The 16,477-nt window shown below is 45.7% G+C and overlaps 1 protein-coding gene across 2 annotated transcripts in view; it reads left to right on the plus strand.

Annotated features, from left to right (window-relative positions):
* Nucleotides 1-1,404: 1,404 nt before the first annotated feature.
* Nucleotides 1,405-16,477, plus strand: part of Eprs1 (glutamyl-prolyl-tRNA synthetase 1) — a 54,710-nt gene continuing 39,637 nt past the window's right edge. For both annotated transcript variants that reach the window (XM_023566862.2, XM_013157568.3), the window contains exons 1-6: nucleotides 1,405-1,582; nucleotides 5,933-6,017; nucleotides 8,163-8,262; nucleotides 9,698-9,854; nucleotides 11,514-11,653; nucleotides 13,190-13,284. In XM_023566862.2, the coding sequence (XP_023422630.1) occupies nucleotides 1,537-1,582; nucleotides 5,933-6,017; nucleotides 8,163-8,262; nucleotides 9,698-9,854; nucleotides 11,514-11,653; nucleotides 13,190-13,284 (623 nt within the window). In that variant the 5' untranslated portion in view covers nucleotides 1,405-1,536. The remainder of the gene's footprint in view (nucleotides 1,583-5,932; nucleotides 6,018-8,162; nucleotides 8,263-9,697; nucleotides 9,855-11,513; nucleotides 11,654-13,189; nucleotides 13,285-16,477) is intronic.

Below are 16,477 nucleotides of genomic sequence, written 5' to 3' on the forward strand. Positions count from 1 at the left end.
GTCAGTTGCTCTGAGAGGTCCTTAAACCTCTCCCAAGATCCTGCTCAGGTTTCCTGTATTTTTCCACTCAACTCCTTGCTTGCTGCGATCAAGCTGCCTAGCGTCAGTGGGCCTGCCAGCTAGCAGTTAAGAACTTTGCAGAGGATTTGGGTCCTCCTGGAGCCTTAAAGATGATGCTGTTTGTCTCATTCCTTTGAACCTTTACCATGCACCTGTTGGGGGGTTGAGGGGTCTATGCACAGACAGCTGCAAATTTATTTTCATTTCTCATAACTTCAAATTACATTTTATGAGGTAAATTTTGTATTATGTTGCCTTCCATGTAAACGCAGGTTGTGGCTTTTCCCTGTTACCCCGTGACAGGGGCCCATTATAACAAGAGACCTGTGGTACTTGGTATTCACAGACAGGAAGCAGAAACCATTTTATTTTTAAAAATTTTAAATTTTTATCAGCACGTTTGCAGTACATAGTGGATTACATTGATCATGGGGAACTGGTGCATGTAGGTAACACATCTTAATTCTTTTTGTGGCCCCTCTCATTTGTAAGATACACTTCACTGGCTCTCCTGACTTTGTTCCTATTCTTTAGTGACTGTAAAAACTGATTCATGAATTGACCCCGGCTGGAGGTTAAGAATGGAAATGACATATGTAACTTAAATGTTAGTAAAACTCTTTACTTGGTTAAAGCACTGGTTTTGTTACTGGATTTTTTGTGTCAAAGGCCCGAGTTCCCGCGGTCCGAACACCCCAAGTTCAGGCACTCATCCCCAGTACCAACCAAGAAGACGGCAGTGGCGAAGGGAAGCAAAGATTTCATCAGCGTGGTCACGCTGGGAAGGGCAGATCTGTCTTCTTGGGGCTTACAGAAGCCTTATTTAAGATGAAAAAAAAAGGTAAACTCGGGTTTCCCTCCACCAAGTTTAATTTGAAAATTACCGTGTTCCTGGTCCCCTTACTACTTCTCTTTATTTCTCTCTCACCTCCCAATGACCCTCGGAAGCTTCGGTGCAGCCCAGGCCAGGCAGGCCAAATCAGGCCAGCAGATCCCTTCTGCTTTGCAGCAGGAGCCCTGGCAGTTTTCCTTAAAGCCTTCTATAAATCAACCTTTTAACTACATCCCTTGAACATTTTGTTTTAGGAAAAAGTAACAAAACATAGCAAAGCGTCCCCTTGTTACAGCGTTACCCCATTGCCCGGGTAGAGTAGGGGTGCACAACCCTCATTCTGCGTCTGCATGAAAGAACCCTCCATCACTGTGCCGTACTCCCTTTACAAAGTGTCGTAAAACCCTGTACGTCAGCATGTTTTCGACAGCGGCGTGCGGCGCCACATCAGCTTTCGGACCCTGAAGGGTCCGGCGTGGCGGCGCGCCCTGGTGACGTAAGCAGCGTGCGTGTGACGACAGCGGGCGCGGGGCGGGGCGAGGGCTGCGGCGGTGCAGTCGGGACAGTGCACACGTTGCACCTCTGACTTGCGGCGATTTGGGCGACGCGGCCGGCCGAGCTAGGACGCCAGGCGCCAGTGCAGGATGGCGACGCTGTGCCTCACCGTGAATGCGGGAGCCCCGCCTCTAGGTCCGCCTCAGCGGGAGCGGGTGGGACGGTCGGGCCGGGCGGGCTGTCCGCGCGTGGGGCGCCGCGACGCGGGTGCGACCTGCTCCTCGCAGACCAGCGTCCCTTCCTTGGGGTAGAAAATGAACGCTTTGAAGAACCCCTTCGTCTTTCTTCCTCCTTTTTCAGCTGTTTTCTCGCAATTCTCCCGTCCCCACTGGGCAGGAAGGACCCTGAATTCCCTTGGCCCGACCTTTCTGTAGGCTTTGGCTGGGTTCGAAGGGAAAGAGGAGGAAGTCGAGTCATTTAGCGTGTCAGGTATCGGGCGAGGCGGCGTGCACTTTAATTAAAGGCGTTAGGTGACTTCAGAGAAGCTGCCGTTCTCGCCCTGCACCCCGGGAGTGTAGTAAATGTCAGACCTGTCAGCCCCCCCGATGCAGCTTGAGTCTGACTTGAAATTGTTTCTTCAACGTGGCCTGGGTTATGACCGGTAGGTAGCTTAGCATTTTTGCTTTGTTACTATGCACAGAAGAGTTTAAGTCGTTTACTGATATCGTGGTTGTTAATAGGTGTGGTACAGACACACAAGTACTTTTCTAATATTCCAGAAGGGCAAACCTTTAAACACAATTGGCCATGTGGCGCTGATGCAACTCCTGCTTGTGTTCTCAGCTGTGGTGATGGAGCAGCGTACAATTTTTAAGGGGTGTGTGTGGTGCCGAGCATTGCACTTAGGGCTTCATGTAGTATGTGCTCTACTACAGAGCCAACCCCGCAGCCGTAAAACCACGATTAAATAACCATCTTATATGTTTTTATATGTATCATTTTAGCACATTGGTACCAGTAATTTTGGGGGGGAGGGGTGTACCGGTAATTTTGAGTTAGCCTCACAACAAATTTGAGTTTGAGGCTGCAAAGACAAAGCAGCCAGGCTTTTAGTTCCTGAGTCTGTACAGTCTTCCTAACACATTCTGTTCAATAAATAGCCATAATTTTTACTAATATTGCTTAGAAAATCACTCTGAGTGATCAGTCAGTTTCCTTAGTGATTTATGGAATTCAAAAACACAGTTTGCCAGGATTCTAGAAGTCTTCATTTTGAATAAGCAGATTATTAGAATACGTATTATTTTTTTGCTTGCGACTCTCCCTTTTGGCTTTTGATTGAATTCTTGTCAGTTGCTCAAGTTAGATATGTTTTATTTTTAAATAATAAAATTAGATAGCCAGGCAAGATGGCTCAGGCCTATAATCCCAGCATTTGGGAGGCTGAGGCAGGACAATCACTGTACGTTTGAGGCCAGCCTAGTCTACTACATAAGCAAGTTCAAGGCCAGCGTGTAGTGAGACTCAGCCTCAAGCAAAAACAAAAAACTAAATTTAAATGAAATACTTGAAAAATAAATTGCATTGCTAGAATTTACCTATTTTATATGCATTCATTGTGTTGCTTTTTAATATTAAAATACTTTCAATCTTAAAAAATGCAAGATTAGAACAGGAACCTTTCCCCATCCACTCCCTGAGCCCATACTGCAGATCTGCTGCAGGGTGCGCCTCCCACAAGCAGCATCTGTCTGACTCCCACAGCCGTCAACATCAAGATGTGCAAGCGGTGCAGTTCTTACATCGGGTGTGCAGGCTTCAGTCTTGTTCTAACAGCAGGCACACCCTCCCTAATGCAAGAGCCACAATCCGGGGGTGGTGCTGTGTTGCACTTTGTTGTCCTGGCTCCCTTTTTCATCATCTGGAGGGTTTGTTGGTTGGCCCTTGGTTTTCACAGCCTTGACCTCTGCAGATTGCAAGCCACTTCCTTGAAGAGTGTCTCCTCTTTGGCTTATCTGATGTTTCCTCTGGCTGGACTCAGGCTGCGTCTTTGGCAGAACATTGGTTTCTTTTCTACATTGCAGAAGTGATTCCTCATTCTTCCTTGTAGCCCGATCGATTGGTGCATGGATTTAATTTTGTATTACTAATGATTAGCCTTTATCTCTTAGGGTGGCTCTGCCAGCTTTCCCTGAGTTTTCTTCAATTAAAGAACATTTCAGTGGGGAGAGCTGTGGGACCATGCAAATCTCCTCTGGTCATCAAACCTTTACCTGCTGCTTACAGATGCATTGGTGCTTGCTGCCTGGCTTGATTATTACAGTGACCTTACAATTCCACATTTTCTTCATTTGTTAGTGGCATTTTCCTGTGAGAAAAGTATTCTCTTTTTTCCATTTAAAAATTCATGATAGAGAGTGCTTGCCCAGCATGCACAAGGTTCTGGATTCAATTCCATCACCTCAAATGAAATAAGTAAAAATTCACAGCAACATATATTCCATAGGTTGCATTATTTTTTATTTTCTTTTTTTTTTACTTTTTTCTCCCAAATAAATTTTATTCAAGGGTAAAAAGAAAGGGGGAAAAAAAGGAAGAAGAAAAAACGACAACAGAATTTCAAAACACATCAATCAGGGAGAAGCAGTGGTACATACATTGTGCATTGTCATCCCCAAATCATTCAACAGAGTATTTTCTGTTTTAAAAAATAATTTCATTTTTAAAATTAGTTTTGTGTTACTTCGGCCACCGATTAAACAAGTGCACAGGGTTATTGACAGTTGTACACAGTGATACAGTGTGTAAACCTTCACTGTAACAATAATAATGTAATTATTTTTGTCACTGTAGAAAAATGACTTCAGCCCCTTCACAGGCATCACCTCCCCGTCCTTTGTACCTGTTGGCTGCTGGTCTGCTTTTTGGCACTTTGTTTTGTTTCTACAATTTCTTGTGCACTGCATCATCGTATGTACCCTTCACTACCTAGAATAGCCCTTTTGCAGTTTATCTATTTTGTTGCCTGTAACAGGAGTTCATTCCTTTATTTAAAGTTAGGCAGCATTTTGCTGCATGATTGCTAAAATTTATCTCATTTACTTTGAGGGTCAAATTGTCCCCAATTTGCCATTGGCTTCCAGGTCCTTTTGACATCTCTTTGATGTGTGTTTTGATTGTGCCTTGCAATCCTAATCTGCTTTTGTGATACTCCAACAGAATACTATACATTAGTTCATTTGTAATGAACAAGAATTAGCTTATAGTTCTGGGGTCTGAGAAATCCAGGATCAAGGGACATGTCTGGCGACAACCATATTGCTGTGTCTTAACAGCAGGAGAGCTGAGAGGAGGAGTGGGGGAGAGAGAGCATGCATGAGCAGGAAGGGGTGAACCCACTCTTAGTCCTTGCATGAGGGCTGAGCCCCCACAAGCTAAATACCTCTTAAAGGCCCGTTTCTTCGTCCTGTGACAGTGGGAACTACGGTTTGGCGTAGGTTTTGAGGGATACAAACCATAGCATGGATTTCCAGCACGTTCAGTTTTCCAGGCTTATTTTGTGCTTTCCCTAATGGGATCGTGTTTCTAGTGGAGCATGGTATTTAAAAATGAGTGCCAGCGTCAAGGATATAGTTCAGCAACACAGCGCCTGCCTGGCAATGCAAGGTCCTGAGTTCAATTCCCAGTAACCCCCCTCCCCTCAAAAAAAAAAAAGAGAAAGAAAGAAATGAGTACCAGTGGTTGGCACTTATCTTAACCAAATTAGGGGACAAAGGGTTAGTGAATGGATTCAGTACACCTCATTACATGTTAAGAAGCACTGTTACATCATGTTTGAGATATGGACTGCCTGGGACCTGGATTCAAATGTTAACTGCCGTGAAGTTAGCCAGTGGCACTGGGCTTGGCATTTAACCTCTTTAGTTAATGGGAATAAAAGGAAATACTTCTCGAGGGTCCTATAAAGATTATAGCAGTTGTAAAGCATTTAGCATTGTACTTACCCTCCAGCACCATGGTTTATTTATTTATTTATTTTTTTGTCTTTTGTCTTTTTTGTTTTTACTGGTACCCGGGATCGAACTCACAACTGCCTGCTTGCAAGGCAGGCACTTATGCCGCTGAGCTAAATCCCCAGCCCCAAGCACCATGGTTTTTGTTGGTGGTGTTTTCTTTTTTTGGGATGGTGGCTCTTTTTGTGCAGTTCAGGCTGACCTTGCAGTGATCCTCCTGCCTCAGCCTTGGTGCCCACTCAGCACCATTTTTTGTACCAGGCCTTGTTCTACTTCGTTCTTGTCTTTTTGAAGGAAGAAAAGGTGAATCTTAGTGTCAGGAACTGGAAGCTGAGCACTTTAAGAAGGAGTAGACTCTGCTAATGGTGGTGTAGAGGGGAGACTAGACGTCCTGTTTCCAGACCACTGGGCAAAAGCCGTTTGTGTTTTGCAGGCCTTATTATTGGCTTGCTGACTCACCCTCACTGCTGTATGACTTGAGTTCTACTCCTACCTGGTCTTAAGGAGACATCTTGTCATTTTGTCCTTTTAGAAGCCTTGCTGACGGCAGAGCATGTGAAAGGTGATGTCAGCATTTCTGTGGAAGAAGGGAAAGAAAATATTCTTCGTGTTTCTGAGTAAGTGCTTTTGCATCTTTATTTTCAGTCCTGAGCAGCGTTTTACAGTATTCAGCTTTAGATATTGTATGCTGGTTTCACTTGCAAGTCAGGTAGGCTGTTCCTAGAAAGGGTTATGCTTCATCATCCTGGAAGACAGCAGAGCGCAGAAGTTCCTGCTTGTTAGCTGGCTGTCTGTTCCACTCCTAGCTTGTTTAAAAAGAGCAAGGGATATAGAGAAAGGTTTTTACCTATGGCTTTTTTTGTGTGTGTGTGTGTCTTTTTCTTTTTTATTGGTACCAGGGATCGAACTCACGACTGCCTGCTTGCAAGGCAGGCATTTATGCCGCTGAGCTAAATCCCCAGCCCCTTACCTATGGCTTTTAATTCTATAATAATTATTCTCGTGGAAAATTTGTAATTAAAATTAGGGAAGACAGAAAGTAAATAATCTGGTAAGTCCACAGCATAGAATGTCAGCATGGGGGAAAGGAGATGTGGGAAGGGTAAGAGGGGGAACTGGCTTAAACCCAGGACCACACAAGTGCTGGGAAAGCGCTTACATCCCTGGACTATCTTCGCCAGTCTTTTTTTTTTTTTTTTTTTTTTGATTGTTTGCTTTCATTTTCTTGTTTTTGGCTCTGTGAACAGGGTTTTGTTGTGTTTTTTGAGCTGACCTTCGGGTCCCCACAAGTAGCCCAGTGGGAATTTATGATCGTGTTACATTGGGCCCTGCGGGAGCACTGGTATGCGCTGTGTGTCCAGCCGAGAAGATTTAAATTTATCTTTAAGTTTTTCCTGATTTATCCAAGTTACACTCTATATTGATCTTGGTCATTGTCTGTTAAAGGCTTTTTTCTGGATCTAGAGAGTTGTTAAAGCTGCTGAATCCAGGCTTTCTGAAAGGATGCTCTGGCTGAGCTGTTCGTGTAGGGAACGTCCGGTGTTTCTGCCCTCAGATCAGGGTCCTGCAGAGAAGACCTGTTGTGCTTTTGAGAGAGTTCTGGGTCTGCTTGAGTTGGCTGAGAGGACAGCCTGGCAGAGCAAGGCCTGGGAGGATTAAATCAGCTGCCTGTCAGTCCTTATTCTAGCTCTGCTTCCTTCTGTTCCGTCAGAGATAGTTCCATTGGTTTTTTTAAGTCATTGGGAAAATCTGAAACTTAAATTGGTTTGGTTTTTGTGAATTCTACTTAGAATTCCATGTTTTCAGATCTGCTTTTGAAATTTTATTGCTATTATCGTGTCTTTCTTTAGTCTCTTTCATTTTATGGCTTTGTGGTGGGTTTTTAATCAGTTGTGTTTGCTAGGGGTTTTTGGCAGTATCACCCAGGCTAAGCTGAAACATCTGAACTCAAGTAATCTCCCTGCCTTCGCTTTCTGAGTACCTGGGCTGCAGGAACAGCCGCTGGTCCTGGCTGTGCTGGAGTCTGGATGGGGCTGAGCTGCCTTCTTTATCTGAAAGTGGCTGACACTAACCTCTTTCCTTAGCACGAGGGCTGAAGCTAGTATCTTCACACGGAGCTACATCGTCAGCCTTTTTCGTTTTTTAATTTTGAGACTTTTTCTTTGTGATCTTCCTGCCACAGCTTCCCAAAGTGCTGCGATTCTGTACGTGAGCCACCGTGCCTGGCACTGGCATCTTTATGGCAGCATATCCATGGCGTTTGGCTTTTGTTTTGTTTGTATTTGTGAAACAGGGTCTTACTGTGTAGTTCAAGCTGGTCTCGAGCTCACTTTATAACCCGTGCTGATCTTGAACTTGCAACAATCCTCCTACCTCAGCCTCCCGAGTGCTGGGATGCAGATGTGCACCACCATGCCCGGCTTGGGTCCTTATTTTGAATCACTCCTTCCCACCATGTCCCAGTTATGTGTTTGCGTTTCCATCACTACACAGGCATGCGGTCGTAAAGGAAAGATGACACAGCTGCAGAATGTCTCCCGAGAAGAGTGGTGCGCTCAGCTGCTACTTCACAGCAGATTGTCATTCGGTAGAAACAAAGAATAGATTAGCAGAGCCATTTTTTAAAACTATACTAAAAAAGAACATTAAATACATTAGGATTTATATATTTTTATATATATATTTTACATTTTTCCTAATGTCTCATGACTTCACTGATTTGCTGGAGCAGCCATCCAATCTTATCTTTGCTTGTATTGCAGAAATGTGGCGTTCGCGGACATTAATTCCATACTTCGCTACCTGGCTAGAGTTGCAACGACGGCTGGGCTCTACGGCGCCAACCTGATGGAACACGCGGAGGTAAACCTGGAACAGTGCCTACTGTATTTTTGTTTCTGGTTTTGTTGCTGTTGTTGTACAGTGTGAGATACTGAGCCCAGCACCCTTGCACATGCCAGGTAAGCACTCTACCATTGACTGAGCCACATCCCCAGCCCTTTTTGCTTTTTATTTATTTTATTTATTTATTTATTTTGTCTTTTTGAGACAGGGTCTGTCTATGCAGTTCAGGCTGGCCTTGAGCTCACTTTGTAGCCACAGTTCTCCTTGTGGCTAAGTAGAATTCAGGCTGGTCTCGAACTCACAACAATCTTCTTGCCTCAGCCTCCTGAGTGCTGGGATTACAGGCGTGAGCCACCATGCCCGGCACTTTTTTTTTTTTTTTTTTGTCTTTTTCTTTTTTATCAGTACCAGGGATTGAACTCACAACTGCCTGCTTGCAAGGCAGGTGCTTATGCCGCTGAGCTAAACCCCCAGCGCCTTGCTTTTTATTTTTGAGGCAGAGTTTCACGGAGTTGCTTTGCACTTGGAATCCTCCTGCCTCAGCCTCTAGAGTAGCTGGTATTACAGGGATGCACCACCATACCTAACTGTAGTTCTGGGTTTTTGGGAGCTTTATCAGAGTGTTACAGAACAAATTAAGGAATGTTCCTCTTGTTCTTAATTTTCAGAAGAATTCTCGGGAGTTGTGGCTCAGTAGGATAGCCAAGTATGCATGACACCCAGGTTTGAGCCCCAGCATGGCAGGACAGAAACCTCTCTTTTTTACAGTTCTTCCTTCTGAATGTTTAACCCCCGCCATCTACACTTCAGGTGCACGTAGTGTTCTCTTCCCCTTCTTAGGAGCCTGGCGTTCCCAGCTGGGTAGGACTGTGGCGATCAGCCCACACCACCTTATGAGGGGCAATGGGCTTCGAGGGACTGAGGGACCAGGCCAGTGGACACTCAGTCTGGGTCTCAGTGTGGTGTTGGAGTGCATGGTGGGTGCACTTACTGGTGCTGGAACTCTCATTGCTGCTCTGGAAGTGCTGCTTGTGCCCGTTTGCGTCCTACTTCATCTCCATGAACTGTGAAATCAGCATGCGAAGAGGTGGCTGTTGTAACTGTTTACTTTCTAACTGTTTAGTGATTAGCCTGCGTGGCCATGTCACATCGCCACGTTTTGGGTTAGCTCGGTTGGGTCCTGCTTCCTCCCATTGTCTCTCAGTATGTGTTTTCCTTTCATGAATTGCCCGTTCGTCACTTCACCCAAGGTATTTAAGTGCCATTTTATGTCCCAGGGAACTGGAATCAGTTCCACATAGTGGTGAGTTCTGTAACTTGAGATAAGAAACTCATGGTTCTGAGCAAGGCAGTCTTGTAGCAATAGTGCACTGCTGCCCCAGTACCAGCATTGTTTCTCCTGGTCTTTTCAGGACTGTGCTCTGGAGCATGTTTCTTTTCTTTGTATTCGCAGATTGATCACTGGCTGGAATTTAGTGCTACAAAATTGTCTTCATGTGACTTATTTACTTCTGCAATCGACGAGCTTAATCATTGCCTGTCTCTGAGAACATTCTTAGTTGGGAACTCCTTGACCTTAGCAGATTTTTGTGTCTGGGCCACCCTAAAAGGTATCAGCCAATCATTCCTTTTAAAATACTCTGATTTCCCTTTTTCTCTCTTCCTCTCTCCTCTTCCTCTTCCTTCTCCTTTTTAAGTCCCAAGTACCTGAGACTGTAGGCATGTACCATTGTGCCTAAGATATTCTATTTTAATCATTTAATATTTTACTGCATTAGAAGTGTGTACATTTCTCAGTATATGTGTATGCATGTGTGTGTAAGTATATATGTTTCCATATGTATATATGAGGTATGATTTAGAAATACAGCATTGTAGTTACTTTCTAATTGCTGGGCCACTCACAGGTTAAAGGAACAAAGGTTTATTTTAGCTCATAGTTTGAAGAGGATTCAGTTCATGGTCAGCCACCTCTAAGGCACGTCCGTGTGGCAGAGGAGAAGCAGTTCGTGGTATGGCAGGCAGGAGGCAGCACAACTTCTTTCCTTTCCTTTTTATTCCGTCCAGGCTGTGAGCCTTTTGGTCAGTAGCACCCATATCCAGAACTGTGCTGAATCAGGGAGTAGACTAATCCAGTATCGTGTGCCCATTATCCAGGATCATGTACCTGTGACTCAGTCGCTGCCAAAGCCCCACCTGTGAATTCAGGAGGCTTTGGGGGACATCTGGATTTAAACCATAGCATACAGTGGATGCTGTGTTAACGTGAAAGGCAGGTTGCCCTGACTCCCCTCACATACCTCCTCTTGCTTTGGCTGTACTTCTCCCCTCGTTCTTGCCACTTTCTGCAGCAGAGCTGGGAGTTCTTCTTGAGTGTCCTAATCATGCTGTCCTATCTGTCGAGAGGACCTGAATAGATGCAGCATGTTTACCTTTCATGGTCCTTTGAGTTTAGGAAGAGCCAAAAGTCACGTGGTGCCAGATCCAGCGAATAAGATGGATGAGACCATACCACGGTGTTTTCACCACCTTTCCTTTCTGTTGACAGCACTTGGCAGCAACATTTAACATGTTTTTTTATCACACCTTGTAAAGACACAAAGAAAGATTTCTAGAACAACTTCCAAAAATGGCAAGAATAATAGGATAGCGTGTTCAAAGCAAGAGGCCTGGATAGCAGTAGCCTGTTAGAGTGTGCCCTGGGTGAGTTCCGGCAGCGACACAGGCTTCCTCACCGAGAAGATCCTTCCCACTCGCCTGGGTGCCGGAGTGATTCTGTCCTTTGCAGTCCCCGGGGTCCCCTTGCCCTTGCCTTTGGAGCTGCTGTCCTGCCTCTGCCGAGGAACCGGCACCTTCCCGCCTCGCCCCTTTTATTTTTTATGTTGAGGCAGTCTTGCTAATTTCCCCAGGCAGACTCAAACTTGCAGTCCTCCCGCCTCAGCCTCCAGAGTGCACGGGTTAGAGTTGTGTACCACCACACCAGCCATGACTGATTTCTTGCTCTCTAGCTGGTGTACTGAAAATGTTCCTTGACTGTAAAGTGAGGTCTTGGCTTTACAGTGGGTGTGTGGCAGGAGTAAAGGAAAGGATCCGGTATTAGTGTCAGTAAATTGAACTTAACTCTGTAGAATATATTAGAATATTAGCAAATATTTGCATGCATACCCAGATCTTAAACACTGTATGCAGAAGCACAGCTTTAAGCTATTTACCACATTAATGGTAACTGAATTTTAAACTGGATGGTTTTGAAATTTTGTCGCTGACAGGAAGTGCTGCGTGGCAGGAAGAGTCGAAGCAAAGCAAAGGCCCGGTGCACGTGAGGCGCTGGTTCAGCTTTCTCGAGGCCCAGCAGGCTTTCCAGTCGGTCAGTGCCAAGTGGGGCATTGCAGCCAACAAGGCCCGGGTGGTAAGCTGCTGCCGCCTTTTTCTTTGGGACCCTGACACTTCAGTCTAGCCAAACCACAGGTTTCTAAAGAAAGAGAATTTCTGCTCGTGAAGCTTATTTTCTTTTCAGAAATGGGAAAAGTATCTTAAAATCTACCCCTGTTAAGTCTCAGTTTGAATTTTTTTGTTCAGCTACATAAAATAGCATGACAACCCCCTCCCCGCCCCCATGCCCTCTTTTGTTTTCTTTCAGTGCTAGGGATTGAACCTGGGGAGTGTTGCGCTACATCCCTAGCCCTTTGTATTTTGAGATGGGTCTTACTAGGTTGTTCCTGCTGGCGGTGAATTTCAAACCCTTCCGCCTCAGCTTCCTAGTGGCTGGAAAGTAAGCCGGGGCCACAGCGCCTGCTGGAACACTGGTCACCACTGAGCTCCCTGCAGCCTCCTGGCCTGTTTGCAGCTGTGCAGGTGGCTTCCTAAGTCCTCTGTGCTGTGTGTGGCTTTGCTTCTGGCCAAACCGGGGCGTTTAACCCAGGAACTCAGGTGCTTTGTTGGAGCTCTGCCACTGAGCCCTGTCTGCACTCTGATCTGTTTGGTTTTTTGAGACAGAGTCACGTTATGTGGTTGAGGGTGGCCTTGAATTCACTTTGTGGTCCAGGCTGGTCTCACACCGGAGCAATCCTCCTGCCTCAGCATTGCCTCCCCAGTGCTGTGATTGCACGTGTGCACCCCCATACTGGGTTCTGTCCTCTGGGGTTTGACTTTTGCAGTCTTTTGTTGACCCTTCAGGCAGAATAGCATAGAGAGGATGGTAGACAGGTCGTCAGCCCCAAATATTCTGTAGGATTAGCATTCCATCGCAGTTATGTGTCATCAAAGTTTTGGTCATTGAAGGTTTTCTGGTGCAGTGCAGTCTGCCAGCTACTGCCAGCAAATCTAAGACCCACAGCTTACTCAGTTGGTTTTCCTGTAAATCTTCGCTTGTCCTTCACCATTATTTGCATCTAATGGCTCATAAACCCCTGTTTTCTCACATCTAGAGGTCTGCCTTCTGCCCCTCCCCATGGTACTGCTTTTCCTGGAGGCCTCCTTCACCTACATGCAGTTAAACCCCACTCCCTAATCCCAAGCTTTCTCTGTGCTGTCCAGGGTATTGTTTTGGGAAGTACAAATGCATTGATCTTTTACCCCTGAGGACTCTGCATGGCCTGAACTGTGAAAGGCAGGGTTAAGCACATCAGAGGGTTAGATCTTGTCCACCTAGTGTCTAGGGCTACGCCCTCCCAGCTGGCCACTGCCTTCTGCATCCCAAGCCCTCTCCCTCTGGCCGGCCTGCCTACACTCCTCAGGACCTAGCCTGCATCTTGGCCCCCCTGTGCTATTCTCATGACTCGCTGGCACTCTGATGCCACCTTCATATCTCTGTGTGTCCCTGTGTGGCTCTGAGTCCTCCAGTCTTGTGGTGCCTGGCACGCAGTAGGGACTGTTTGTTGAGTGCATGTATTCCTAAGCATTTCCCCATGGAACTCCTTGTTTCTGTGGATGTTGTGTTTTGTAGGCACCTGAGAAGAAACAAGATATTGGGAAGTTTGTGGAGCTGCCAGGCGCAGAGATGGGGAAGGTCACCGTGCGCTTTCCCCCAGAGGCGAGTGGGTAAGGAGGCTGCTTGTCCTGCAGTGGAGTCTGTCCATTGGCAAGTCTTAAATCAGTTGTTGAGTATTTGTAATAAGTCGGCATTGAAGGACATAAAAGTATTTTCAGGGCAGGAGTTAAAATTCTAAACATTTCAGTAGTTGCTTGTTAACCTCTAATGCTTACACTGGGCAGTTTTAGTTTCCTAATGAAACAAAAGAGGCTTGTTTTGGTTGTTGGTACTGGGAACAAAACTCAGAGTCTTTGCCCTGCCCCTGCGTTTTTTGCGACAGTTTCAGCTGTGTCGTCGTGTTGTCCAGACTGACCTTGAACACGCAGCAGTGCTCCACTTCAGCCACCCAAGTGGTGGGGTTACGGTTGTGTGCACCCCCTGTTTTATTTTTGAGACAGTGCCTCACCAAGTTGCTGAGTTGTCCGGGCTGGCCTTGATTTGTGATCCTCTTCCCTTAGCTTCCCAGAGTGTTGATTATAGGGATATGCCACCAGAGGCAGTTTAACATTTTAGTTTATTTATTGTTAATTACAAAAATTTTTTTTATATAAGAACAGAACATATGTATTGAGAGTAAGAAAGCTTCTGTCTAGAAGAGAGACAGGTGTCGCGAGTAGGTTGCCAAAGACTGTCTTTTCTTTTTCTTTTTTCTTTTTTGAGACAGGATCTTACTGTACAGTTCAGGCTGGCCTTGAGCTCACTTTGTAGTCCAGGCTGGTCTCCAACTTGCACTGATCTTCCTGCCTCAGCCTCTCAAGTGCTGATGTTACAGGCATGAGTCGCCATGCCAGGCTGACTTTGTCTTTTCTAGAGACTTTTACGGAGCAAAAACCAGGAGGTGAGGTGGGTCCAAAGTAGGAGAAAATGGAAACTGGCAAGGCAGGTGGACATGAAATGGGGCAGAGCTATGGTCACCAATATGATTAATTTTTCAGGTAAAACTGACTAAATCAGGGACCAAAACTGACTAAATCAGGGGGAGTGAGTCAAATAGCAAGCAGGCCTGCTTATGAACAGAGACTCTTCTGTAGGGGTTGGGATGGAGACTCCTGGCTTCCTGAAGGTGAACATCTTAATTTAATCCCAGAATTTTAAATGCACATAAAAAATATCCAAAAATAGGCCATTTCAAATATAAATAAGGTATCCATAAATAAAACCAATTTTTTCATTTATTTTGAGATTTGGAGGCTTCTATTTAATAAGGATTTGTATTTATGTTTTTAGCAATCCTTTTAGTTGTTAATAGATGTTATGGTAGAGATTTTTTTTCCCAAATAAATAAGAGAGTCTTGCAAAATCCTACCTGTTTCATTTGTTCTCAGCAGGTTTCCTAACCTGTTTAACTCTGGGCACGTGTAGAAAACATCTGAATAACTCTGATCTGGTTGGCGTCAGCAAGCCAGGGCCTCTCTGGGCTCTGCCTGGCTTTCCCTGAGCTGGGGTGGGAATCCAGCACCTGCCCGGCTGTGTTGTGTTGAGTGTCCAGGCTGGGCTCTGTAATCGGGTCTGTCTAGCATGACAACGTAAGATGAGTGTCTTGCTAAAGCAGTTGGCCCACTTAGAAACTTAAACAATAGCGAAGTGTTGTGCCAGAACTTTGTAAACGAGATGAATATTTTCCTAAAGTTAGGTTAATTTCAGGTGTTTTATCTTTTTTTGTCATTTGGGTTTTTGGAGACATGTTCTCCCTGGGTAGTTTAGGCTGGCCTTGAACCCACGTATAGCCCAGGCTGGGCTCAAACTCAAAGGAAAGAAATGAAAGGGAGATAGTGACCTTGGAAAATTGGCAGACTCGATCACTAAGTGATAGGTAGTTGAATATGACAGCCATAAATAACACTGAGCCTACATGGTCATCCCATGATGTCCTGTGCCCAGCTGGCCAGTATACTATTCCGGGCGTTTGGTGAGAGCTGGTTTTCCTTTTGAGCCGTGTCCTTCATTTTTTGATAAAATCCACTTTTTAACATAGTGGTTATTTACGGCTGTGTCATTTACCCTTGCTAATCTTCACGTATTTCTGTCCCCATTGCTTCTCAGCATGGTAGGTGCCTCATGTTCATCATTTGTAGCATAAAATTTATCTGTACCAAGTTAAGGTCCATTTCAGAGACTGCTCTCGGCGTTGTTACACTTCGGGAATTTGGTATATAAACGAGTAGTTGAGTTCTGATTCTGATCTATCCCCTGCTTACACTGCTAAAGTGTTCTTTAATTGCTTCTCTTTTTTCTGCATACATGAAAGGCAGAAGGCTTGTCTTTGCATGTGTGCGTGCGTGAGAGAGAGAGAGAGAGAGAGAGAGAGAGACACACACACACAATGGAAACTGCACCCATGACCTTGCCCTGAGCTACATCTCCTGTGCTTTTGAGGCCAGTTCATACTGAGCTGCCCATGCTGGCCTTGAACTTTCTGTGTCCTTCTGCCTCAGCCTCCCAGATGCTGGGGTGACAGGCATGAGCTCCCACACTTGGCTTGCTGTTTTTATTTTCAGCTAACATATCTGTATCCTATTATGTGCAGACACTACCAAGTAACTCACTAACCCTAACAGGACTGTGCGGAAGATGGTGTCAGTGTCTGTGTTTCACAAGTGCTGTCAGAAACTGACTCACACACTAGTAACTTCCCAGATTTAAACCGCCACCATCTGGCCCTAGAGTCTCCACAGCTAAAATAAGCATTACTCTCTGTCTGTCACATGGGGCAGGAGCTAATTCAGGCCCCTGCTTACTTAAAGTAGCGTGAGTCCTGCCTTTTTTCCCTGCTTCAGTCAGGTCTTACCAGCACCGTGGGCTCTTTCATAGTCCTCTCTGTGTTCTGGTGTTACTCAGATGCAGACTCATCTTCACTTCAAAACAAAGTTTGTTCCTCATCGCCGCGCCTCGTGCTGCAGATGAGCTTGGTGCCTGCACGCAGAGCAAGTGTCCTCACCCTGAGCAGACCTGCCTTGTCCCCGCCTTGCTGCAGCTCCTCAGCCAGGCTCCCTAGTGAGGCTGGGCACACGGCTGTCCAGTCTTTGGGGACAGTGGGCTCAGTCTTTCCCTAGCGAGGCTGGGCACACGGCTGTTCAGTCACTGGGGACAGTGGGCTCAGTCTTTCCCTAGCGAGGCTGGGCACACGGCTGTTCAGTCACTGGGGACAGCGGGCTCATCTTTCCTCTCTTCCTGTTGAGTGCGACATGTTCAGTGAGAACT

This window comes from Cavia porcellus, unplaced genomic scaffold, assembly GCF_034190915.1.
Source record: "Cavia porcellus strain 051 isolate PalLab524CR breed Dunkin Hartley unplaced genomic scaffold, mCavPor4.1 scaffold_26, whole genome shotgun sequence".
In the NCBI taxonomy this organism is placed as follows: Eukaryota; Metazoa; Chordata; class Mammalia; order Rodentia; family Caviidae; genus Cavia; species Cavia porcellus.